This window comes from Marmota marmota, unplaced genomic scaffold, assembly GCF_001458135.2.
Source record: "Marmota marmota marmota unplaced genomic scaffold, marMar, whole genome shotgun sequence".
NCBI classification, from domain to species: Eukaryota; Metazoa; Chordata; class Mammalia; order Rodentia; family Sciuridae; genus Marmota; species Marmota marmota.
The window spans coordinates 2,816,052-2,843,557 of NW_026000229.1; the positions used below are offsets into that span (position 1 = coordinate 2,816,052).

General features: G+C 39.5%; 1 protein-coding gene across 1 annotated transcript in view; it reads right to left on the reverse strand.

Annotated features, from left to right (window-relative positions):
* Nucleotides 1-27,506, reverse strand: part of Oca2 (OCA2 melanosomal transmembrane protein) — a 329,902-nt gene that overhangs the window by 179,113 nt on the left and 123,283 nt on the right. The window contains exons 10-16 of the mRNA XM_015480040.2: nucleotides 25,413-25,484; nucleotides 23,400-23,465; nucleotides 21,178-21,234; nucleotides 19,001-19,125; nucleotides 15,742-15,880; nucleotides 4,621-4,753; nucleotides 1,920-2,067 (exon numbers count right to left, since the gene is read on the reverse strand). Of these exons, the coding sequence (XP_015335526.1) occupies nucleotides 1,920-2,067; nucleotides 4,621-4,753; nucleotides 15,742-15,880; nucleotides 19,001-19,125; nucleotides 21,178-21,234; nucleotides 23,400-23,465; nucleotides 25,413-25,484 (740 nt within the window). The remainder of the gene's footprint in view (nucleotides 1-1,919; nucleotides 2,068-4,620; nucleotides 4,754-15,741; nucleotides 15,881-19,000; nucleotides 19,126-21,177; nucleotides 21,235-23,399; nucleotides 23,466-25,412; nucleotides 25,485-27,506) is intronic.

Here is a 27,506-nt window from a genome sequence, read left to right on the forward strand (position 1 = left end):
TTCTCCCCTAATTCATTCCTTAGATCTTGTTTAAAATCATTAATCATTTTAATAATCAATTTTTTGAATGCTTTGTTCAAGATTTCATCCATTTCAATCTGTAGTTTGGGGGTTAAAAATTTTGGGAGATATCTTAGGGGTTTATTTTTTTGTGTTTTCAAATTTTTTTTTTGTATGTACATCCATTGTCATAGATTCCTCTTTTTCTATTATGTAAGTGTCTTTTAGTGAGCAGTTACTTCTTTACAATCTACCCTGAGCTGGGAGTTTATATTATTTTCAAAACATCCAATTGGCATAATCAAGGTGCTAAGTTCAATACCCAGTACTACTTCAAGAGGATAAAGCAACAGCCAGTCATAATGATAACTTAATAGCATACATTTGAAAACTTATTACTAATCATCTCCACAACTCTACTAATCAATGAGAAAAGTGAATGAGAAATAATAAAGAATAGGCTAGAAGGTTAAGCATCAATCATAGCATCCTTTATAGTAAGTTGTGTTGGAAGCAGGCAAAAAAAAAAGATAAAGGAAATAGAAAACAGAAAAAAAGGGGGTGGGGAGGGAAGAGAGGCAGAAGATAAAATGAGATGAGAAAGAAGGATAGAGGAGAATGAAAGAGAATGAAGATGAAAAAGAATAAGTTATTGAGAAAGGATCCAATTAATTGACCAAAAAAAGTGTAAAATTAGAACTCTGAAAAAACACATGAGGGAAGACACTGGAAATTACTACATACAGGGCTGGGGTTGTAGCTCAGTGGTAGAGCGCTTTCCTAACATATGTGAGGCACTGGGTTCTCAGCACCACATATAAATAAATAAATTCAACAATTAAAATATATATTTTAAAAATTACTATCTATAGCAGCTAATGCAATCACAATATATTTTAAATTCAGTTTTCTTCTTGCTGAGACTTTTTAAATGAAGACATTTCTTTCCATAATTTTGAATATGAGGAGTATATATGACACAATTATTATACTATTTATTTGTTCTGAGCTCTGACCCAAACCAGCCCAACTTGTTAGAGGAGTTTATAGGCTGAGCTCTGCCTCTTCCTTGGCTGACAGCAAGTATTGGGTGATGGGGGTTTGATCATTTCAAAGCAGAATAAAGTTGATCAAAACATGTCATGCATATATATGAATATATCACCATGCATTGCAATTTTATATATAATTATAATGCACCAATTAAAACATAAATAGAAGGAAGACCAATAGAATAAAGAAGAGAGGAAGGATAATTCTGGGGATTGAAATGGAGAAACTATGTTATATGCATTTATGAATATGTCAAGATGAACCCAACTATTATGTATAATTATAATGCACTAAAAATAAAAATATAAATAAATAATATTAAGAAATACCAAGAAATGAATTGATTAGGATATTTGTATTCTTTGAAATGCTTGAAAATCAACTGCTGAGAGAATCTGTTGTAAGATTAGTTTGTTACATTAATTGGTTTTGATTTTTATCATACAACAATTAAAATGTGGGGAAATTATAAAATGTGGCTGAGAATGTAAGTTCAATTCCCAGTGTCACTCTTTCTGAGCTACATAACCATAGGTAAGTTGCCCAAACTCTCTGAGCCTCTGCTTATTTCATCTCTAAACTGAACTAACATTAACCCCACAGAGCTAGGTGGGAATTAGATAAAGTTGTGCACCATAAAAGGCTTAGCTCAATGAATGGCGCCTAAAAGTTGCATATTTGCTCAGTTAGTGTCACCAGTTTATAATGCACAAATGCTTGGAATAACAATTTTAATTCACTTGATTTGTATTTTATGTGACATCTGGATGGTAGTGGAGTATGTTGCTTATACAATCCCACCATTAAGCACAACCATTAAACACAAGAACTGCTTCTGTAAATCTGAGCAGGACCCAGCTTGATACCTATTGAAGGTGTGCAGCCTTCGGGCCAGCAGGTGCTCCAGTGCCAGCACCTTCTGCAGCAGCAGGCCACGCACGGCCGTCTCCTCACGGCTGGCTGGGCTGATGCGCTGCGCTGTCAGGCGCCACACGTGAATCTCGTGCTTCAGTTCTGCAGAGAAAGTAAGGCAAAATTGAGTTTCCCACAACCTGGGAAGTCAGTGCTCACAACACACTCATAATGTTCAGGTTTCCCAGGCTCAGCCCAAAGCAGAAGCTTCTCAGCACGTTAGTTACTATAATGAAACCAGGTGACAAGGCTCACTTTTTAAAATGATCATGGAAGTGAAGTAGAACAATTTCAACTCTCTGGTGACAAATAAATTCCTATCTTAAACAGACACATCAAACCTAATGCCCAGCAACACTAACCCCTTCTTGCAGGACCCACTTTTAGCCAAAATCTATACATTGCTGTTCTGATTTGAATGTGGTTTGTCTCCTCCAAAATTCATGCACCAGGAGATGCCCTCTGCCATGTGATGACATAGCGAGAAGGCCTTCACCAGATGTCAGGTTGTGCTTCAGACTTCCCAGCCTCCTGGACAATAAGCTAAAAATAACTCTATGCCTTAGAGCTTGTCCAGTCTGTAGTATTCAGTAACAGTAACAGAAAATGAACAAAGCCAAGTGCCCATTCTTTGACTGACTTCAGAAAGAGGCCTAGTGAAAATCAGAAGCACAAGGGTTGTTCTCAGGCAGTGGCTTTCAGGGCCAGCAGGACATTTGGGAAGAGAGAGGAGTTGGGAATAGCCCTCATTCCCAATCAGTCCCTCACTGAGCTCAAGTCTGTTACCCAGGAAAGGGAGAAGTAGCCTGATGAAATGCTGACATCAGTAGATGAGCAGAATTTTCATCCAAAAGTGAATTCAGAAGCTTCTGAGAGAGAAAAGAGAGATGATTCATTGCCTAAGATATTAAAGAACTTCATGAAAGCTTACCTCTACTTTACAATTTAAAATGCTATACAAAATTCTCAAAATAATCACTAAGAGAATAAGAAAAAGGCACTGTTTTCATTCACCACTCAGTCAGTTTTTTGTCACTAAAACAAAATAGCTGAGATTAATAACTTAAGAGGAAAAAAGGTTTATTTTGACTCAAAGTTTGAGAGGTTTCAGTCTATAGTCAGTTGGCACTGCTTTGGGGTAGAGTGAAGCAGCACATCACAGCAGGAGTGTATGGTAGAGGAAGCTGCTCACCTCATGGTAGCCAGGAAGCAGACAGAGAGAGGAAGGCCTGCAGATCCCAACATCCACTTCATGAGCATGTCCCCAGGGACCTAACTCCCTCCAGCTAGTCCCACCTCCTAAAGGTTCCACCCATCCCAGTAGTGCCTCCCTAGGGACTATGTCTTCAACACAGGGACCTCAGGGGATAATTCCAGATCCAAACTACATTATGTGCAATGCACCATACGATATACGTCACAAGAATTAAATTAAAAGACCAAAGCAGGGGCTGGAGCTCCTGACAGCCTATTTCAGGTGGAGACAAGACACAGCAGTACAATCACTGTGAACTCAACCAATAAAGAAAACACTACCTTTTACGCCCCCTCTATTTGGTACACAAGTGCTGATCACCTACCGTGTGGCAGACCTGCTGCACTGCTGAGAAAACAGAGACGTTTGTCAGAGAAACAGACTATAAATGAAGGCTGCCAAGACTCAATAGAGAGACCCAGGGAGAACGGGAGCACTGAGACAACATCAGCCAGTGCTTGGTTTTGAGTTTCAGCCTTACAAAGATGCACCACAGCTTTCTAAAATAAAATGAACTTGGGTGTAATTCAAAGGCTTCTTCAGAGAAGTGGATCCATGCTTTCCCTCTGAAAAGACTCACACCTCATCAAACCTCCTATGAGGTTTTGATAACATAAAAAGATGGGGAAGAATAGGAGGAGGAGAAAGCAATGAACGAGCCTTCCCGAAACTTTGAACACGAAACTCCACATTGGGATAGGAAAAGAGAGACAGGGCTGTGGAATGGCTTCAGCATAAGTTCAGATGGTGCCTGGGTTTCATCTAATGCTCCGAACCTCATCAGATGAAAGGTATCATTAAAAACCCATCCATAAACGCCAGAGACATTCCAGCAGCTCTTTAAAGTCATCACAGTGAAGGGTACTTTCTGAAGCAACTAATCAGCTTTGAAAAGCTTACATGTCTACATGGTGCCACTCTGGAGGCAGCCCATGGATGCAGGCTGGGAGTTTCATCCATGTCTTTGTATTTAGAGAAGCAGAGATTGGGAGCCAGCGTTGCACTGGTGATGCTGGCCTTCTAGGTCCCCTGGGCTCTCTTATGCTGGTGTGTCCTCAGAAGCAGCCTCAACTCCACCCATGCACGCTCAGAGCCTACCTACTTTCCAGACCATCAAATCCAAAGCTCTACTGGCCCTATTCTGCTCAGCCCATCATCAATGTTCAGGTAGCACTTTTGTTTTCTAACTGTGGAATTAAACAGGAATTCTGAAGTGATTTAGCTGAGAGAGATTTTGCGCGGGAGAAGGGAGGCAGATATGCACAGTCTCTGATCTTGAGCACACAGGGTCCCAACAAGAGACACTTCCCTCATGTTTTACATGGGATGGCAGCTCTGACCTCTTTGTAAGAATTTCCCCTGGGAAAAATAATCATATGAACTCTGAGGTTTATACCTACCAACGATCTCACTGGGCTCCTTGTTATAAAGCTTTTTGTTCCAGTACAGGAGTCTGAGGAGTGGGAATGAGACCAGAAGAACAAGGCAAATCCCAACAAACATGTGTGCCGTGAATCTGGCGAAGTCCAGGCCCTGGAAAGATAAAAGGGGAAATGGGTGGAAATGCCCTTTCCTCTGCACTGGTGGCAGCTCCCCACATCAGGGTCCATGGAGGGCCAAGACCAGAGATTGTAGGGAACATCAGGACCTCTGGGAACTCTGCACAAAAACCAAGGAAAAATACAGATGCCTCACCATGAGTTTGAAACAGTCAAGGTTTTTTTCTTTCATGTTGAACTAATAATTCTTACATGTATAAAAAACCATCTTAGGAGGGAAAAAAAAAACAAGCTAACATATCTAATTCCAACCTTGGCTTCCAGTTTCAGGTGTAAAAAGACTGAATGTGAGTAAACATTAAACAATGTGACTAACAGTATTCACCATTTTAAAGGTACATTGGGTTTTTAAAGCATTTCACTAAAGTTCTTGCCATTGATTTGAAGGAGAGAGTCCTCAGGGCTGGAAAGCACAGTCTTTCCTCCCTGGTCAGCATCAGAGGCTGCCCAGAGCATGAGGACCAGTCACAGGGGTCCTAGGCAAGTGCCCTCTGCTTGCTTCCTCTGGCCTGCCCGTGGGGGATGCACCATGGTCAGATGTTGACCATGACCTTGAACTTTGTGTTTATCTACAGCATTCATACTCCAGATATCTGCTTGAAAATAATACTTTAAGGTACTCATGAAAATGTTCTAATTTCCTCTAAAATCAGAAGTAAAAAAAATGAACTTTTGGGTCAGAGAAAATTATTTAAAACACAATATTAAGATAGTTATCTTTATGCCCAACTGGGTCATGAAATGTAACTGTTAATTCTGTTTCATGGAAATGGCCCAGGAAAACACAGATCTTTGTACCCCTTGTAATTCTGGGTCTGTTTGGAATATAATAACTATGAAGTTTTGCTGCTTTAGAAATGGTGGGGCATTTAAAGAAAAACTGGGTAGATAAATGAAAAAAAACAAAACCCAAGAACTAAAGAGGTCCAAGCAATACATCCACAGCAAAATTACACAGCACTGAGTGGAGGTATTTGATTGCTACTAGAGTTGTGGAATGGGTGAATTTATCAAGCAATACAAAACAGAAAAAAATTCAAACTGATATTTTTAAGAAGTAATACAAGCAAAAGCAATGTACAATGGGATGCAAATGTTTTCACTAAGCTTATTAGGTGCATGTATCTGGGCCCCCCTGCTGCTACCGCAGATCTCTATAATTTCCTAGATACTTCTCTTTAATGTTCCCAGTAACAAAACCATCTCCTGTCACACTACATCAATACGGTGTTTAACTGCAGCCCTTTCTTCTTGCATGGTACTGCTTCTGCTTCTACATTATTCTGTATGGTTTTGTTTGGGGCTCCACTCAGTCATTTTCTTTGCAGTTTTCCACAAATCCTCATTTAATGGATTAGTGGTCAAACATTGAAGCATGTGAAACAACCAATAGAGGACCCTGTGGAAAACAGAGTAGAATATGCCTTACTTTATAAGCTACATAAAATTATGAGGATGTAGCTAAAGGATTCCCAGTCAAGCAATACTGTTTCCTAGGCACTATGCTATCCGGTTAGCTATGTGACTAGTCAAGAGTCCACTGGGTCATAAGGGATGGTTCAAGCCAAAGTGGTTTCTTGAATTATTCCAAGGTAAAAACCCAGTGAAAACTCTTCTAAGTGAAAAGCTTATGAATTGTTAAGCTGAATCTACTGAGTGTGTTAGTAAAATACACACAGTGCATTTTGGAAACAGAATCTAGTCTGGTTGCCCAGGACAGAGGAGTTCTCAGGGCTGGAGAACACAGTAAGGAGAGAACATAGATACCATAGGAATGAATATGGTGACAGACAGGAGTGATTGGTGTGATCCTACTGTGTGCAAGGGACCAGCAGTGCATGTGGCAGAGGGGTCCTGACACCTATGGATCTGAAGGAGATAAGAAGACTTCTGGAAGAGTGAAGGTGGGTGTGTTTGTAATATAATAACTATGAAGTTTTCCAGCATGCAGGAAACAGCAAGCCACAGAAGTGATGAACTGGCCCAGGAGGGGAAAACATCAACTAAAGAATCCGCCATAGGTACTGAAGAGTGGTATGGGAGTAAAATGCTCATGAAGGAGACTAAGAAATGGCCAAAGAGGCAGAGCCAGCAGAATGACACTGAAAGTTGTCACCCAGTGGAATGGAGGAAAGCACTACCAGAAGCAGCTAAAGGACACAATTTTCTGAAGTCATGAATTTGAGACTCTTCTTTTAAAAAATATATTTATTTTTTAGTTATATGTGGACACAATATCTTTATTTTTATGTGGTGCTGAAGATCAAACACAGTGCCTCACACATGGTAGGAGAGCACTCTGCTACTGAGCCACAAACCCAGCTCTGTTTATTTCTGTATTTTATTATTTATATATGACAACAGAATGCATTACAATTCTTATTACACATATAGAGCACAGCTTTTCATATCTCTGGTTGCATACAAAGTATATTCACATCAATCCGTGTCTTCATACATGTATGTTGGATAATAATGATCATCACATTCCACCATCAGTTATAACCCTATGACCCCTACCTTCCCCTCCAACCCTTGTGCCCTATCTAGAGTCTGTCTATTCCTCCCACGTGCCTCTCCCTATCCCACTATGAATCAGTCTCCTTATATCAAAGAAAATATTCGGCATTTGGTTTTTTGGGATTAGCTAACTTCACTTAGAATTATCTACTCTAATTCCATCCATTTACCTGCAAATGCCACGATTTTATTCTATTCTGTTGCTGAGTAAAATTCCATTGTGCATGTAGGCCACATATTTTTTATCCATTCATCTATTGAAGGGTATCTAGGTTGGTTCCACAGTTTAGCTATTGTGAACTGTGCTGCTATAAACATTGATGTGGCTGTGTCCCTGTAGTATGCTGTTTTTAAGTCCTTTAGGTATAGACCAAGGAGAGGAATAGCTGGATCAAATGGTGGTTCCATTCCCAGCTTTCAAGAAATCTCCATACTGCTTTCTATATTGGCTGTACCAATTTGCAGTCCCACCACCAGCGTATCTTTTTCCCCGCATCCTTGCCAAAACTTACTGTTGTTTGTCTTCATAATAGTTTCCATTCTAACTGAAGTGAGATGAAATCCTAGGGTGGTTTTGATTTGCATTTCTGTAATTGTTAGTGATGATGAACATTTTTTCATATATTTGTTGATTAATTGTATATATTCTTCTGAGAAGTATCTATTCAGGTCCTTGGCCCATTTATTGATTGGATTATTTCATTTTTTTGGTGCTTAGCTTTTTGAGTTCTTTATATACCCTAGAGATTTAGTGCTCTATCTGATGTGTGAGGGGTAAAGATTTGCTCGCAAGATGTAGGCTCTCTATTCACCTCACAGATTGTTTCTTTTGCTGAGAAGAAAGCTTTTTAGTTTGAGTCCATCCCATTTATTGATCCTTGATCTTAATTCTTGCACCACAGGAGTCTTATTAAGAAAGTTTTCTTTGTTCAGCTTTTGTTTGGAAAATCTATCTAGTGATGGAAAAGGTGTGTTAAAGTCACCCAAAATTATTGTGTTGTCACCTATTTGACTCTTGAACTTGAGAAGAGTTTGATGAACGTAGATGCTCCATTGTTTGGGGCATATATATTTATGATTGTTAAGTCTTGTTGGTGTATGGTTCCCTTGAGCAGTATGTAGTGTCCTTCTTTATCCTTTTTGAATGACTTTAGTTTGAAGTCTACTTTATTTGATATGAGGATGAAAACCCATGCTTGCTTCTACTGTCCATGTGAGTGGTATGATTTTTCCCAACCCTCCCTTCACCTTCAGTCTCTGGATATCTTTTTCTATGAGTCTTTTTGAGGCAGCATATTGTTATGTCTTTTATTTTGATCCAATCTGCTAGTCTATGTCTTTTGATTGGTGAGTTTAGGCCATTAACCTTCAGGGTTATTATTGAGACATGATTTGTATTTTTAGTCATTTTTGTTTCTTTTTGGTATTTATGTGACTTGGTTTCTCCTCTGATTAAATTTTTCTTTAGCGTAATCCCTCCCTCTGCTAATTTCCATCATTGTTTTTCACTTCCTCTTTTTAGAATATTTTGCTGAGGATATTCTGTAGTGCAGGCTTTCTAGTTGTAAATTCTTTTAACTTTTGTTTATTATGGAAGGTTCTTATTTCATCATCAAATCTAACACTTAGATTTTCTGGATATAGATTTTTGGTTGACATTTATTTTCTTTCAGAGCTTGGTATATGTTGTTCCATGATCTCCTGACTTTGAGGGTCTGGATTGAAAAATCTGCTGAGATACAAATTGGTCTCCCCCTATATGTGATCTTATTCCTCTCTCTTGAAACTTTTAATCCTTATTCTGTATGCTAGGCATTTTCATTATAATGTGCCTTAGTGTAGATCTGTTGTAATTTTGTACACTTGGTGTCCTGTAAGCCTCTTGTATTTGGTTTTCCAATTCGTTCTTAATGTTTGGGAAATTTTCTGATGTTATCTCATTGAAGAGATTGTGCATTCCTTTGGTTTGAAACTCTGTGCCTTCTTCTACCCCCAATAACTCTTAGATTTGGTCTTTTGATGCTGTCCCATAATTCTTGGATGTTCTGTTCATGGTTTCTAACTATCTTCACTGTGTGATCCACTTTATTTTCCAGATTGTATACTTTGTCTTCATTATCTGACATTCTTTCTTCCAAGTGATTTAGTCTGTTGGTTATGCTTTCTATTGAGTGTTTTATTTGATTTATTGTATCCTTCATTTCAAGGATTTCTGACTTTTTTTTTCAGAGTCTCTATCTCTCTCTTGAAGTAATCTTTTGCTATCTGAATTTGCTCTCTTATCTCATTGTTGGAGTGATCAATTTTTGCCTGTATTTGCTCACTTAGGTCATTCTTTAATTCACAGATCATTTTCATTATGAACCTTCTGAACTTCTTCTCTGATATTTCATCAACTTCGCTGTCCATGGGTTCTGTTATTATAGTGTTTTGGTTTGTTTGGGGCACTTTCCTCCCTTGTTTTTTCATGTTGTCTATGTGTCTTCCTTTCTTGCAGTGTGGATCTGAGATATTACAGTTTGTTCCCTATATTCTTGTAGTACCTGTGCAGATTGTCTATACCTCACCTTGATGTTGGGCTGACAGACCCTGCTGGTTTTCCTCAATGTATGCTACTGCATCCTGGATCTGGGTCCTGCACAAGTTAGTGTGGGTGGATCTGGGCTCTGGGCTTGACCTCCATCAGTAGTCTGGTGGTCGGAAGGGGCGGTCCTGCACCAGAAGCTAGGCTCTGGTGGGTGTCTACCCCACCAAGGGAGGGGTGGGCCGGGCCTACTGAGAGTCTGAGTCCCACGCAGGCTGGTGCGGGCAGTTTTGTCTCATCTTTTCTTGATTTAGGTGTCTCAGGGTATAAATTTCCCTTTAGAGACTGCATTAGAGCAAGGACCACTAAATCACCATTTGCAGGCTGGATACAGCCATGTCCCTTCTTCTATGTGTTGTCTGTGGCTGCTCTTATGCCATATTGGCAGAACTGAGTAATTTCAGGGTTATTATTGAGACATGATTTGTATTTTCAGCCATTTTTGTTTATTTTTGGTATTTATGTGACTTGGTTTCTCCTCTGATTAAATTTTCCTTTAGTATAATCCCTCCCTCTGCTAAGTTTCATCATTATTTTTCATTTGGCCCAAATGCCTATAATATTAACTATATGGCCTTTTAAGAAAAAATTGCTGACTCCTCCTTTAAAGAAACCCTTCGAATTTTTATGTTCTGTTTCTACTATAATTCAGTTCAAATTTGCTCTAGACTGAATTGTGTTCCCCTGTCAAATTCTTATGCTGAGGCCCTAATTCCCAATGTGATGCTATTTGCAGACAGAGTCTTTCTGAGGTGATTTGGTTTAGATGAGTTCATGAGGCTGGGGCCCACATGCTGGTGCCCTTACAAGAGACACCACAGAGCTAGCCTGTGCTGTCTTTCTCCCTGTCTCTCTTCCTCTCATTTTCCCTCTCCCTCTCCCTCTTTTGTTTCCCCTATCCTTTAAAGATTAGAACTACATATGTGTTAGGCTACTGAAGTTTTCCAAGGACACTTTTCATTTTTTCATTACTATCTTTTCAGTCTTTTTCATTTTGGATCTGTGTCTTCAAGTTCACTAATCTTTTCTTCTGCTATGCTGCCGTTAATCCCAACAAGTATATTTCTATTACAGATATTTTAAGTTTTATCTCTAGAAGCTTGATTTTGGCTTTTTAAAACATGTCTTTAATGTTTCCACTTAGTGGACATTTATCCACATATTATATTATTATGTAATGCATTTATCATAACAGTTTTAATGTCCTTGTTTGCACATTCTCACACCTGTGTCTACTCAAGGTTGACTTCAATGGTTCATATTCTTCTTATCATATGCCTGGTAATCCTTGATGATATGCCACATATTGTGATTTTGCTTTATACACTGTTGAATGTTTTTGTATCCTTCAAATATCTTTGAGGTCTGTTCTGGAGACTGTTAAACTATATAGAAAGCTTGATTCTTTCAGGTCTTGATTTTAAGATTTATTAGGTGGAATCAGAGCCATATCCAGCCATCTTCACTCCCCACAAGGAGTAATTCCAGAGGCAAGACCCTACTGAGTAGCCTACAATGTGCCCTATGAATTACAAGGTTCCAACCTGCCTGGCAGGAATAGAGACTATTCCTGTCCCTGGTATGTCAAGGACTCTTACTTCTAATCCTTCTGGGTTGTGCTTCCCCTGACATCAGGTGGTTTCCTCACATACATGGACTGGTATGAACACTACTGCATTCTCAAGGGAGACTCTCTGAAGGTCTCTGTGGTTCTCTCTCTAAGCAGCACTGTCCTCTCTGGTCCTTTGTCTTGCAAATTCCAGCTGCCTTGGTCTCCCCAGACTGTCAGTTCCATCCTATCAACTCAGGGAGCTGAGTGAGCTCCATGTGGTTTCTTCCTCCCTGCAATACACCCTGGAAATTCTCAAGCAGTGAGCCAGAGGAATCATCTGGCTTAATCTCATTTCCCATATCATGGGGATTGCTATCCATTTTTGGTCTAGTGTTCAGTGTCTTAATTACTATTGCCACTGGTATGCTGTTTGGTTTTGGTTTGGAGTTTTGTTCATTTGTTTGTTTGTTTGGTTGGTTGGTTTGATTGGTTGGTTGTCCCAGGCAAGAGAGGAAACCCAGTCCCTATTACTCCATCTTGGCCAGAGCAGAAGCTATGTTATTTATTCAAAACATCCACATACAAGTATTCTAGAAGATTAATTGCATCAAAATACTAAGAGAATTTGTCTCTGAGTGGCAGAATTATGACAGCTTTTATTTGTGTATGCATGAGTACATGTGTGTTTGTGGTTTCTATTTTGTACAAAAAAATATTACTGTAGAATAAAAATTAAACAAATACTCTTTTTCTGAAGATAGTTCTTTCCCATGTGTATTCCCAGGCCTATCCTGGCTGATAGTTGACCCTAGAATAGATGACAAGGCTCTGTTACCTTCTGATATGTTCCAAGATGATATGTTCATGGCCACATGACAACTCAGCTCACACTCGGGACTAGTGGTGTGCTTCGAGGAAGCTCCCCAGGGCAACCAGGATTACAGACTTTCACCACAGCATCCAAATTATACCCAGAATCTCTATAACATGGGGGGTCTTCAATGTGGCCATCAATACCTTAGAGCCATGAATTCTTAGCAGTTTAAATACACTTAAGGAAGATGGCACGCGCACACACACACACAAACATACTGATGCACTTCACAGGAATACATACACACAATATCATCTACAGTAAATCATACCAAATGTGGAAGCATTTTACTGATACCTCAGAGAAGGGAAATCTAGAAAATTCTAATGATGAAAAAATAATAAGTGAAAATTAATGATAAAGTTTTAATTTTAACTCTTTAAGATATATAAAGTTATACCTGTTCTCTTTAAAATAAATGCTTTTTATTTTAGTGTACAAAGAAAATATTTATTAGTAATTATAGAATCAAAAGACTAGTAGTTTGAAAGACTGTGTCCTAAGAAGTTTTCTATCAGTGAGCTTCAAGACAATGGTTTTCCTTCCTTGAGTTCCTCTACTCAAATGAACTCTCCCTCCCTAGCTAGTGGAGGGATGCAGTCTGGACCCAGAGAAGAAAGGGTGGCCCTGATGGGGGCTTTGGTCAGAGTTGTACCTTATACGTCAACTGTTTTATCCACACCATGACTCCAGTGGGCTGAAGGTGGGACAAGAAGCTGTTACCCAGCAGCATGCCCACACCACTCTGCCCAAGTATAGGCAATACATGTGCCTAGTATCTTGTGGTGGGGTTTCAGCCTTTCATGAGGGCTCAGGGGATTGAGTGGCAGGTAGGAACTTAGCTGTAGTGAAATGATTATTGCTTTATAATTACTTGGTGATGACAGTTCAGGGAAGGTGATGGTCATGATTGGGAGAATTGAATTGTTACTGGGGGATATGAGAATTGTTTCACTGCTCTTAACTTGCTCAAACTGGGACAGGCTCTAAGAACTTAAACTAAAAATATGTGTTTAAGTCCCCTCTCCACTACTTTTTGTCCAAAAGCCTTGATTTATGTAGACAGAACTGTGTGGTTTGGGGCATGTTGACACTTGTCTCTATGGGAAATACTTGCATGTAGCACTGGGCTTGGTGAGTGAAGCTTTCTGAGCTACTGCCCTCTCCTCTGTCATCTGTCCCACCCAGCACTGTGTAGTGATTCTCCAGCATAGCTCTGGGTTTTGTTCCCTGTGCAAAGCCTTCAGTGCTTCTGCACCACCCACACCCCCAACTTTACCCGCCAGAATAAGGAAGATTTCTCTTTTGAGAACACATTCTCACAGATGACTTCTCACAAGTATCCTCTTGCCAGTCAAACTGGATTTTTTTTCTTCCTGCCTCTCTCTTCTCTAACTCTCCTGCTCCTCTCCCCAATTCCAGACCCCACTTCTGAGGTTCTGTAGGCACCATCTTCATGGACTCTTCCTCTGCTTGCCTCACCCCATGTGAAGTGCCCTGCATGTTCAAACAGACCTTTCTCCTGCTTGAACTCTGATTGGTGTGATCTCCCTAAAATCAGGGACTGTCATCACAGGCTGTTCAGGTGCTTATAGGCTGGTAGGGGAGTAAACAGAGAAAACTAACCAATAAAACCCAAGAAAACAGACATAAAGAAATTGTCCCAGGCATTTGGACTAAGCTGACTGTACAATACCCATGCTGAAGTTTCTAACTGAATTGTTAAGTCTCCTTTTCTCTATAAAGCATCTCTACTGTGGGTCATTTAGGCAGGATGAAAAGATTAAGTCAGGAGTGTCTGAGGAGCCATGGCAAGACTTAGTAAAAAGGTGATTTAGGGAAAAGTAATACAAATGAACTAGAGACTTCTAATAATGCCACTCATTGTTGTATTTCTGTAGCAGAATTAATTTTTCTATGTAAAAATCCCAAAATTCTTACTTCCCTATTTGAGAGGATAGTTCAGCAGAATGTGTGTGTATGTGTGTGTGTGTGTGTGTGTGTGTACATATGTGTGTGAATGATATATTTATTAGATTATTTTGAAAGATAATTATTTGTTATGGGGATATATGTTAGGTACAACCAAACTAGATATTTCCAGTTAAGAACATAGGATTCCTGAAACTCAGGCCTTAATTAGTAGGTTGGAAGATAAGACCAACTGAGGTGTTAAGTAATGTATGTTTCTGTTGCCTCTGTTATTTCTATCTTACGTTCATGTCTCATTCTTTCATGATTTTTTAAATCTTGTGCCTAAAAGTCCATTTTGCTTAATTGTGAAATAGGCATGCATGTTACATTTATGTTAAAATATTTGCTGTGTAGAGGATTTTTGTTTATTCTATTAAAAGTTTACTATATTTAAATAAAAACTGAAGGTCAGAAATATATATATATATATAGCTGACTATATATATAAGACTAGGCATGGAACACCATATGATCCAGCTATACCACTCTTTGGTATTTATCCTTAAGAATTAAAGCCATCATACTATAATGATACATACATACCCACATTTATAGCAACACAATTCACAATAGCCCAACTATGGAACTGGTGTCCATCAACAGATGAATAGATGTAGGTAATGTGGTATACATACACATTAGAGTTGTATTTAGCTATAAAGAGAATTGTATTTAGCTATAATTTTTATTTATGTCACTTTCAGGAAAATGGATGGAACTTGAAAACATTATGTTAAGTAAAATAAGTAGAACTTAGAAGGTCAGGAGTCATATGTCTTCTCTCATATGTGGAAGCTACAGAGGAAAAAGGACAAGAAAAGTGGGGAGGATCTCATGAAAATCAGAGAGATCAACAGAGTAGGGGAAAGGGGTCATGGGGTGGGAGGAGAGGAGGGGAAGGGGAACTATAATGGGGAATGATATTGGCCAAATTATATTCTTATATTGTGTGCATGTATGAATATGTAATAACAAATCCATCTATTTAGTACAACTATAATGCACCAATTAAAAATGTGGAAAAAAATAGCTATAGGGGTTTTCAAAGAACTTCTAAGGCCTTCACGTTCTGACCCTTAAAAAAAGTTTAAGTTCTTCAATAAATTTATCTACCTCAGTTGAGAAGGAAATCACATATCTCCTGTAAAAGATGACAGGCCATTTTGTTCTTAATACTAGTTAAACCTCCATTCCTATTGATGTAATTAATACAACATATTATGACTATGTTATCCAATCATTTCTTCAAAAACTTAGGAGATCGAGAATGAAGGCAATTCATCTCTGTCTCCTTACGTCCCACCCACAAGACATCTAAAAGCATTTACTATAAAGAGGTAATACAGAGGATCTTGATTTATAATAAAGGTTAATAAAGGTTTCTAAAACACTAGTCAGAGGGCTAAGTGAGTTTAGTTCTGCATTTATTGAAAGTAACCCTAATATACTGGTACATACCATCTTCCTCAATTCTTGGTTGGAAACAATAATGACATTTGGTGGGTCCCCGATGGCAGTGGCAGCTCCTCCAATGTTTGTGAAGATCACCTCTGCAATCAGGACTTGCCTTGGATCAAGGTTGAGCACCTCACATAATCTATCATAAATGGAGGAAAATGAAAGTAGTCCCACTATTTACATCATAAAGGGCCCATGTGAAGCCCAGATATATGTAAAGTACTGGCTTAAACCTAGAAAGCACACACATTTATGAGAGGGCAGTGTGGGGGTTGGGGACTCAACTACAATAATACCCTGGGGCTGCAGCTGATTCTGAAAATGACATTTCTTCTGAATTAACCCATCATCCTCTGAACCATCAGTGTCCTGATGTAACCCTTCTCCACCCCCACAAGTCTAGATGGAGCACAGTCTCCTGTGTGCAAGCTCCCAGTGAAAGGCAAGGCCCAGCACAGGCAGATGGGCACTGGCCACCAAAACCCTCTGAGTCAGGGGCAGGGGTCAATGCAGAAATCACCAGTGCTCACACTAAGCCTGCTCACCTAGTCCTGTACCTGCCTCCCCTTCACAGATGCTAAGACCCCAAGGTTTCCTCTCAGTCCTTCCCTTTAACTACTGATTACTGACTTTTTCCCTAGAGAAGAAAGTTCTCCATCATGGCTGCACTAGATTGTCTTAGAATCCTCAAAAGTTGCTGGGTGTGGTGATGTATGCCTATAATTCCAACCATTCAGGAGGCTGAGACACGAGGATCTCAAGTTCAAAGCCAGTCTCAGCAACTTAGTGAGGCCTGAAGCAACTCAGTGAGATCCTGTCTCTAAATAAAATACAAAATAGGGCTGAGGATGTGGCTAAGTGGTTTAGTGCCCCTGGTTCAATCCCCAGTGCCAAAATAAATAAATAATCCTTGAAAGTTCTACAGCCTGGTCTGCAGAGACCAATACGTGGGAGTGAGCCTGGACCAGCAGCATTCTAGAACTCCTCAAGTGAGTGCTGTGCACAGAGATGAGAAACATTGCTCAAAGAAAGTACAGAGAGCACATCACAGCATCCTCCAAAACTTGTTCATCCTCATTTCCCTCTGTCATGTAGTAACTGGGCTCTGGATCTCACTCCTTGAGACAGGTCCTGCTGTACTTGAAGGTTTTCCGACCACCTCCTGCCCTCAGCTCAGAGCATAGCCAGCCACACAGCCTTCCCCTCCACTGATGATGTGAGGGCAGACTGGCCCGGAGGCTCTATGGATGCTGAAGAAGGAGTGATCCTGGCCACCAGGATTCAGAGTGACTCTACATATGGGCATCAGACCCAAGTCAGCAGCTACACTCAGTGGAGGAAGCTACCAGAATCTCCTTCTAGCAAGAAAATAATTCATAGACAGAGCACAGAGATGGCACCTGATCTAAATGGACCTCGCTGTTGAACTCTAGGGACTGAGCACTTCTCAGTCCAGACAAAGGCAGAAGAAAGCAATCAACTCCTCTAAAATACGAATAACGTTATAATATAAATAATGAATCTTAAGCCCAACGATATGTGAAACACATCTTGAAAGACATGGGTTTCAGACTAGAAAATGAAGTCCCTAATTTTAAAAAATTACAAAGCTAATTTCTGAGCAACAATGATCAAAACAATTTCCAGAAAGGCTGAACAAGCCCCTGGGCTCTCCAGGCTGTGTGAGGATGCTGGGAAAAGGGTGCCCCATGGACCTCAGTCCTGAATCCCACTTTTCCCAGGCTGCTATGGGAGAGTGCAGTGGTACTAGAATCTGACGCATCTGGGAAATGATGTAGTCAGCAATCTGAGGTGGGCAGCAGATTCATGCTGATTGGAGGAGGGCAGTTTAGGGCCCTAAAGAGTCTAAGAGGCACAGTTCAGTATTATCAGTAATGTATATTAAAATTTACCACACCCTTCAAATATGTTCACTCCATCTCTCATTTACCCTCAACCCAAGTACCAAAGGGTGCTTTGCCCCATCCTACAGAGAAAGGCTGAGAATTCAGCCTATCTCACTCCAAGTCCCCATCTGCACTTGGCTCTCACAACGTGGCCAACTTGCAGGAGCCTGGGTACAAACCCACATCTCTGTGGTGAGGTAAGTGATAGTCTCAGAATACTGCAGTCCCCATTTAAGACCCCAACTCACTCCTCCTCTAAGAGACATCACTCTTCAAATGCCAAAAGCATCCCCCAGAATTAATCGTGAGCCTTGGAAGTAGCCCATTGCTAGTGACTGAACTTTCTCTGTCTCATGCTTTGTGTCCAAGCAGGTCCATTATCTCACAGAATTTTCATCCTGCTAGCTCAGGTTAATCCCTTTGATGGTGCAACTCAGATCAATGCAGCTGAAGTGACTTATTCAAGATGCCCAATCACTAAGCAGGACAAATGTTAGTGCTTCCCCTCACTGTGGACCTTTGAGGGTTACCTATCACTTTCTGTATCCCCAGAACCAGCCAAGTACCAGTACATGATGGGTCCAAGCTGGGGAGGACCCAGGTTTGGGAGCCTGGGGCTCAAATGCTGGAGAACCATCTTTAAAACAAAGAATATACAGGGTAGATACAACAAAAGGTCTATACTTTGGAAAAAGGGTTCACACAAGGGCCAGAACTGAACCTGTAGCTGCAGAAGATTCTGGGCAACATATTGTGGCACTCAATATATGTCAAATTATTGAAGTAGATGGGATTAAGAGTTGGAATTGAATTAGACTGAATGTCTCTTTCCTGAAATTGCCTGCAAAGTACCATTAGGCCAAGTCCTAACTCAGGTGAACCCAGTCTGTCCTGCTACCTTCCAAGCCCTCAGACAAGGAATCAGACAATGACCGTTTCATCTTCCCCAAGGCACGTGCCCCTCGGAGCCCTGGATAGAGCTCTCATACCAGCACAATTGTGAACTACTGCTAGCCAGGTGGAAGATGATAATGGGAGTGCATGGACAAGAACTGTCTAGGGTCCTCAATAACAGCCCAGTCTCCTGGAAAGCAATGCCCACATCTTCCAACTCCCCACCACATTGCTGTCACCCAGCTATGGGAATACCACAGCTTGTCAAGTGCATTTAAGTCTCACAAAGCCAGAGCTGGCTGGTCTGGAATGCAGTGAGTTGTGCTTCAGTGAAAGGGTGGGTACTGGCCCCTGTCTTTTTGTATATGTAAGAAGGGAGCCTTGGGTCAGGTGGTACAGCCAGAACATACCTGCCCTGAGCCTGGCTATGGTCCCCACAGCAGAAGTGCTCTGCATACCTTATGGTCACAGGAGTAAAGAGGAGCATCGTGGTGACATTGTCTAAGAAGGCAGAAAGGATGGCAGCAATGAGACACAGCATGATGATCATGGTCCATACCCTTCCTCGGGATAGTCGGTATGCCTGGGTGCACACACATGTTGGAAGGAATAAGATAGAATCAGTGCATTTGTAGAATAGGTGCGACTTTACATAAGTGAATCCAAGGAATAGGGACCCAAATAATCTATGCATGGTGGGTTAGAACTTATACTCTAGAATCCCTAAATCTGTTAAGATCACATGGTAGTGGCCATTAAAGTACTTGGACAATCTAAATCCACAAGGCCCTACATTCTCTCTTTTTTGATTCTCTCTCTTCACTGTGCCCTTATGATGGTTAATTTGTTACAAAATGTCAACATTCAATCCCTTTCATGTTATCTATAATTTTGATTAGATATCCTGAACAGCTACATTTGGGATCCATGTGACCCTGATCTTTGGAGACATAAGGAATACTTTTATTATCAAGGTATTAGAAGGAAGAGGCCAGATATATGCCTGGTATATACAATATGGTACACAAAGACCACAAAAATCACTACATGGTTCTTTTATTCAGAATTTTCAAAGTGTTTTGTTAGATAAATTATTTTTATAAGAGTTTTTCAGTTACAAAAGCAACATCAAGACAGCACTAGCCTTTGCATTAGTAGGGCCCTGCAAGATCTCTTGCCAACCATGCATGCTAGAGTTAGTACAAATCCTGCATGCCAGAACCTACTAGTGAAACTCTCCAAAGTTCCAGCTAAAAATGCAAATGAAGGTCATAATGAGAAATCACAAGTGTTGGAGAAAATGTAAAGAAAATGAAAGTCATACACTGTTGGTAGAGATGTAAATCAGTACAGCCATTATAGAAAATAGGATGGAGGGTCCTCAAAAAACTAAAATCTATCAACTGTACGATCCAGTTATCCCACTACTGAGCATATATCCAAAGGAATGTATATCTGTATGTTTACTGAAGAGTTATTAACAACAGCCAAGATATGGATTAATCTAAGTGTCCATCAACAGATGAATGGATAAAGGCAATATATACATTATAGAATACTATTTAATACATAAAAAAGGAAAAAAGCCTGTAATTTTCAACAACATGGATGGAACTGAAGGACATTACATTAAGTGAAACAAGCCAGGCACAGAAAGATGAAGACCACATGATCTCAAATATGGAATCTGATAAAATTGATATAGAAGTAGAGAGTAGAATGAGACTTACCAGAGATGGAAGGGCTGGGAGAGGGGGTTGGGGAGATGTTGATCAAAGGGTACAAAGTTGAAGATAGAGGAATACATTTTGAGATCTACTACACAGGCATATTGACTATAGTTAATTAGCCAATAATTAATTAATAATAGTGTAGTATACATTTCAAAATAACTAAGAGAGTAGATTTCAAATGTCTCACCATAAAAAAGATAAATGAAGTGATAGATATGTTAACTAGCTTGATTTTGTCCTGCCACTTTGTGTATCCATTCATCACAAAATCACATTGTACCTCAAAAATGAGTACAGTTATGATTTGCCAATCAAAAAATAATATCAATAATATGTTTTTTTTAAAATAAGACCTTTAAGGGGTTGGGGTGGAGTAAGTGGTAGTGGTAATGTTTAGCATGTGTGAAGCCCTGGATTCAATCCTCTGCACCAAAACATAAGTAAATAAATAAGATCCTTAAGGGATTTTTAAAAGACAAACATGTTTTTCCATAATTTAAAAATAGTAAATGTGTATACTTCAATATTTAGAAAGTAATCATTGAAATTATTTCACCAAAAAGCAAAGCAATCAGAAGCTGATGGCTTGGAATATTTAGAGACTCTAATATGCAAAATAATTTTTGATGTGTAGCTTTCACCAGCCAATTTAAATAATGTTATACAAACATTCAACGTGAGTACCCTTTTCCTTCATCTCCTTCTTCATTTATTTATGGAGAAGCTGAAAGCATTGCTCAGAGTCAGGTAACTATATCCAGCCTTGCAGAAGCAATTTTGAAAAGGAGGATAAAATTTTTAAATATTTGTTTTAAATAATACTTTAATGTACTAAATGTACAATGTCCAAACAACAAATATGTTAGTTAGTACTTATCTATTAAATGTAAGATCACACCTACCTTTACAGCACAAAAATCAAAAAATCCAGTTTCTGAAAATATGGCTACTAAGATCATCTATGGGAAAAAGAGAAAACACAATATTGAAACAAAGTCAGATGGTCATTATGAATTTGAGATCTAGCCCCTGAAAACTGCCACATAATCAATCTCCTTGCTGTCTTGCTGAAAGACCATCATTTCTTAGTTTTCCCACTTACAAACGCCTTGAGTGGAGTCACTTACTAGTGGCTTTATATGTATATTTTGTCCAGGACTTGTCCTGAAGATCAATCACCATCCCCTCCAATCCTCAAACAAATATCAGGCATTATTACTGATCTCTGTTTTATAGACCAGGAAACTCGGGATCAGAGAGATGAGGGAACCTGCTCAGTCCTAAAGCTAGAAGCAGAGAAGGACAGGGTGCACCAGGTGACCTTCCATACCTCATTATCCACAAAAGCAACACTTGGATGGAGTTAGAGAAGATAAATGCTAAGTTAACCAATCCCAAAAAAACAAATGCTGAATGCTTTCTCTGATATAAGGAGGCTGATTCATAGTAGGGTAGGGAGGGGGAGCAGGGGAGGAATAGACAAACTCTAGATAGGGCAGAGGAGTGGGAGGGGAAGGGAGGGGGCATGGGGTTAGTAATGATGGTGGAATATGATGGACATTATTATCCAAGGTACATGGATGAAGACACGAATTGGTGTGAATATATTTTGTATATAGCCAGAGATGTGAAAAAATTATGCTCTATATGTGTAATAAGAATTGTAATGCATTCCACTGTCGTGTATAAATAAAAAAAAAACTAATTAAAAAAAAGCAACACTTAGGTATTTTAAGATTTTAAAACTGGATTAATTTTGGGTTCTAAAGTAAGTAAACTGATTTTTGTCACCAACTTGATCTACACATTCAAGTAGGAACAGTTGTATTAGAATGATTATCTTCCCAGTTCTGGGTCAATCCAGAATGTACACTCATATGTTTCTTTTTTTTTAATATTTATTTTTTAGTTATAGTTGGACATGATACCTTTATTTTATTTATTTATTTATTTTTATGTGGTGCTGAGGATGGAACCCAGAGCCTCATACATGCAAGGTGAGCGCTCTACCAATGAGCCCCAGCCCCAGCCCTCACATGTTTATTTCTATTGACAATGAAGAGTTGGTAAAAACAACTATCAAGATGCTAATAAAAAATATTCTGAATTTAATTAGTCAGAACTCACTGGAAGGTTTTCTATTTCATAAGAAGAGAAATATGTCATTCATTTTATTTTTTTACACTTATAGACATCATCTAGTATGCCCCCTTCTTCTGTCTGGGTGCCCAAACCCTAGGTACTTCTCAGGGTCCAACACAGATACTGCATCCTTTATGGAGCCTCAGTTCAGAGCATTGGCCTGTCTCCCTGCACCCTACCCCCAGAGGATAGCAGTGCTACTTTGGGTGACATTGAAGCCTTAGAATAGCAGAATTCTCTCTTTTATCTGCCAGTTTGGGGAGGAATAAAACATTAGCAAGGAAAATGAGGGCAAATGGTGACCATTTTACACAGAGTAAGTCTCTAGGCCAGAGGGATGAACCCTCCTTCAGATCACTTGGCTGTTTAGGGGTCGTTCACAAGCAAATGAGTCATTCTCGCTGTTGTCCAGATCCTTGCCAAATTCCATTCATTTTAGTTAAATTAGTCATGATTCCTGTCTCACACTAATTTACTGGTGTATTAAGTTTCTTTCCTAGGAGTTGACTTGTGACATTCCTTGCAGCACATAGCACAGAATAGCCATTCAGTAATAAGATAAATTAGCAAATGCCCCAATGATTCCTCAGGGACAAAGTCTTCCTTTTCTTATGTAATTAAATGTACTTTTCAAATAACCAAAACATTATTTAATGTTAACCACTGGTTCATTTATTTAAGATATTCCATTTTTTTTCTTTAAGGGTAGTACCTCCAAAAACTTGCTAACTTTTCTAATGGAAATGTTATTTCATCATTCCATAGGACTTAGACTGAAACTCTCCATCTAACTAACCAGAGTACCAATCGTTCTATTCCTCCTCAGGAGAAATTAGCTAGACCTGCATTAACACTTCTCAATCAAGCCCTAATTGTCAAGAGACATGGTGTCTTTAATATAATGATAGGATTAGCAGCAAAAAAGAAGGACCCAGGTTTTAGCAGGCTTGGAGGCATGTCCTGCTGGGAGGACTATAATTACCATGCCAAACAGCAGGGCCAGGGTCTCAAAATCAATCCACTCCACCACGTGGGTCAGGCTGGGTCTCTGCAATCAAAGCACAAATTTGCCAATTAATCCTGTGTGTCTCCCTCCTGGGGATAAGCTCTAAAAATGTGCTGCCCTTTACTACAAATCCACTCATTGGGCCAAAGTTGGAAACACAACATCTACTTGCCTTTGAAATTGGATTATATCACTTCTGAAAAACATTCATGACCCAGTGCATCTGTAACATCAAACTTATGCATTAAAGTAATTTAAAATTTTTTAACGTTGTCCCTGAAAACTCTAAGAAGAACTATTGCCTGAACTGCAGGGTTGGTCCGTGAAGTTACTGCTATCATTTGGATCATAAATGTGTCCCTAAGGCTCATGTATTAAAGGCTTAGATCTCAGCTTCTAGCACGATTGGGTAGTGGAGGAACCTTTCAAATGTGGGGCCTGGTGGGAGGTCTTAATTCATTAGGGGAGTGTCCTAGAAGGAGATTTGGGGATGCCAGTCTTTTCCTCTCTCTCTTTGCTTCTCATCTGCCATGAGGTAAATAGCTCCTCTTCTATGTGCTCCTGCCATGACGTACTGCTTTACCACAGACCCAAAAGCAAATGGGCCAACCAACATAGACTGACACCTCAAAAACAGTAAGCCACAATAAAGCTTTTTTCTTTTAAATCGATTTTTAAATGCAAAGCTTAGTAATAGGTACTTCTTGGAGTCCACATGTGTCTTCCTCAGTGTAATGGCATGAAGCCAGATGATGACGACGTGGACAATCATGTCTCCTACTCTCATATGCCCTCCCACTCTCGTGGGTCACAGGGATAGGGAGCATAGAGTGTAAGTAAGGGTACTGCCAGCATCTGGCTGTTGGGAAAGAGAGTGACCCAGTGGCTTCCCACAGTGTGTGTCTACCATGTACCAGGCTTTGTTCCCTGTTGAAGTAGCCCTAACCAAAGGCAAGGAAAATACACTTTCATTTGAAAGCGCTTGCAATGATTCCACAGAATTCCGAGTTTACTGGAATCTCAGCAATTATTTTTTCACCCGATCTTGTTGATACTTGGCAGGATTGATGAGTCCTCCATTTGTACGTGGTCTCCCAAATTTCGTTCTTCTAGATTGAAGCGTTCGTTGCAGGAACACATTGAAGGATTTTTATGTCTAGGTTTTCGAATTCTGGGACATTTTATCTTTAGAGTTGGCATTTGTTTATACCAACTCTGGTCAAGAAAAAAGTTCAAGTTTTTACTACTGCTTTTAGGGTGGGCCTACATTCAAATTCCAGATTTTAAAAAAAGCATAATAAATTACTAATTCAGCAACACACACACACACACAGTTTTTTTAAACTAGTTGTTATTCTTGGGTTGATTGAATGGCCTCTACTAGCAATTTCAGAACAATCCATGTAATTGCATAGAGTTGTTTTCAAATCCAGTCTTGTGTTTCCACCTTTGAGTGGGTTCCTAATTTGGTTTCAGCATTACTGTCAAACAACTCTGGACTTCCATTTCCAGTAGGCACTCACCTCTCTTACTTCCCTAGGTGTATTCCCAATGTGGCTTCCTGATAGGACATGCTCCGGCCCTGGCAGGACACCATCAGCCCCATACATGCATCTCCAGGGGCCTCCTGGACAGAACCCTAACCCCAGGACCTCTCTACTCCCACTGCTAGTCTAGTTCTCAAGAGCTGACAACACCACTGCTAACTCTAATATCCCGCAACCAAACAACCCTGGGTAAACACATGAGCAGGATGAGCCTTTCTTCAGCCAAAATGAGGACCAAAACTACCTGAATGTGTGAATGAGAAAAATCAAATGAAAAATATTCATCAATGCTGAAGTTTGTTGGTTCAAACCTCTAGCGTGGTCCTTGGGGGGAAATGTGGAAGTAGCATATAAAAGAATCTATAACACCAAATCCTGGAGTTTCTCTGAGTCTGACATTGTCTCCAGCGGTAAGTCAGAGATTCAGAACGTCACAACTTACATCGCCAATCACAGCCAGTGCTGCTAATGCTGCAAGGGCCCCCAACATGGCTGCCAGAGTTCTGTGGACTATCTGGAAAGAAACAAGAAATTATTTCATTCCAGTCCACAAGGGATTTAACACACACAAAAGCCTGTGTTGACATGAGTAGCTGTCTGTATCTGCATTAGATACCCTATCTATTAAAATGATAAATAAGCCAAGGGTCTCAATATTGGAGGGTCTAGACAACCCAACAGACGCACAACCACCACACTCTGCCTTCTACTGAAAGTTATTTTTATTTCCTGAATAATTAGATGACCCTGATAAAACAGTAGCAAGTTGGATAAAGTACATTCTACAAGGAAGCCTGCAGTGAACTGTCATTAATTATTTACCATCTACTCCCCAAGCAACTGAACTATTAGTTCAACAACGTAAATCAATTCTTCCCAATTACTGAGGCTGTTTTTAAACCCCAAATATGAAGCACTCAGTCTAATTGAGACTTCAGTGCTATCACTGACTCACAAAAGAATCTTTTTTATTTAATTATGATTTAAATGGACATGGAATTTCTAAAATAAAATATGAAGGAAAGATAAAGATGTAGAGAAACTGGAGCTCTCATATGTTGCTGGTACAAATGTAACATGGTGCAGCCACTGTGGTAAAACAGCTTGGCGGATTATTAAAAAATTCAATGTAAACTTACCCTTTCACTCAACAATTCTACTGGGGAATCTACCCAACAGAAATGAACACATGTGTCCCCATAGAGCATGAATGTTCTGAGTCAAACTGGAAACATTCCTAAAGTTCATCCACAATGAATAGACTAATGAAATGCAATATAGGCCACAACATGGAAGAGATGCAACATGGAATATGGAATGTGTAATGAATAAATTAAAAAACATTGAACTAAATGAAAGGAGACAGACACAAAGGACACTATATTGTATCCCACTTATCTGAACTATCCAAAAAAGGTAAATTTAAGGAAACACAAAAAGATCAGAGTTGCCTAAGGCTGGAGGTAACAAAAAGTGTTGTCTTAAAATAGGCCCTCTGTATCCTTATGAGGTGATGGAATGTTCTAAAACTGGATTGTGTTGATGGTTGCAGAACTCCTTAAATTTAGTAAAAATAATTTAATTGCACACTTACGAATGGTAAAATTATGGAATTAAATTACTTCTCAATAAAACTGTTAAAACTATAAAAAGAATGTGGCAAGACTGGGTTGAAAATTAAACACTAACAGACATATTCATTTCTTAATACCCTAAAGTGGTTTTCATTCCCTTATTTTATGGCTTCTACCTCATAGAACCTTTCTTATTCGTAATTACCTGAAATTCAAATTCTGATAAAATTGTTTCATCTATAATTTGTACCACTAGATTTAAAGTTAGGTTTCAGTTAATTTTATGCCAGGTTTTTTTTCCCCACAGTTTAGGTTTTTAAGAGTTGATGTATTTGAGTGTCTAAAATCCAGTAAATAGCTACCAAATTATATTAATTCCTTCCATTTGTGTCCTGCTTTTCCATTTCAGTTTACTTACTCATTTTAACAATACTTCATATTTGAGAGAGGCCATAGGAAATAGGTATAACAGGAATTCACTCTCAGCTTTATAGCTTGAAGACAAAAGCTGAAGTTAAGCTAGAGTGTGACTAAGCCAAGAGTCAGAGCCAGGTTTTCCCTCCTCACACTGAGGGCTCCTTTCTACCCGCTATAAAGAACAAGGCAAAGACAGTTCCAGCTTGGAGATGTCTTTCATTTTTTTTTTTGTTTTGTTTTCTGCATTCCATTAATGCTTCATGTGTTAAACAAGTGGTGACAGATTTGCAAATATGCTTCGTTGAAGAAAGGAGGTGTTGTGATTTGGCTGTGTTCCCCAAAAAGTTCATGTGTTAGAAACCGACCCTCAGATCCATATGCTGATATTTGGAGGTGGAGCCTTTGGAAGGTAATTAGGGTTAGATGAGGCCACAAGGGTAGGACCTTTAGGATGGTATTAGTGGTTTTTATAAGATGAGGAAGAGAGACATGGACTAGCATGTGATGTCCTCCTCCATGTCATGATGCAGCAAGAAGGTTCTCAC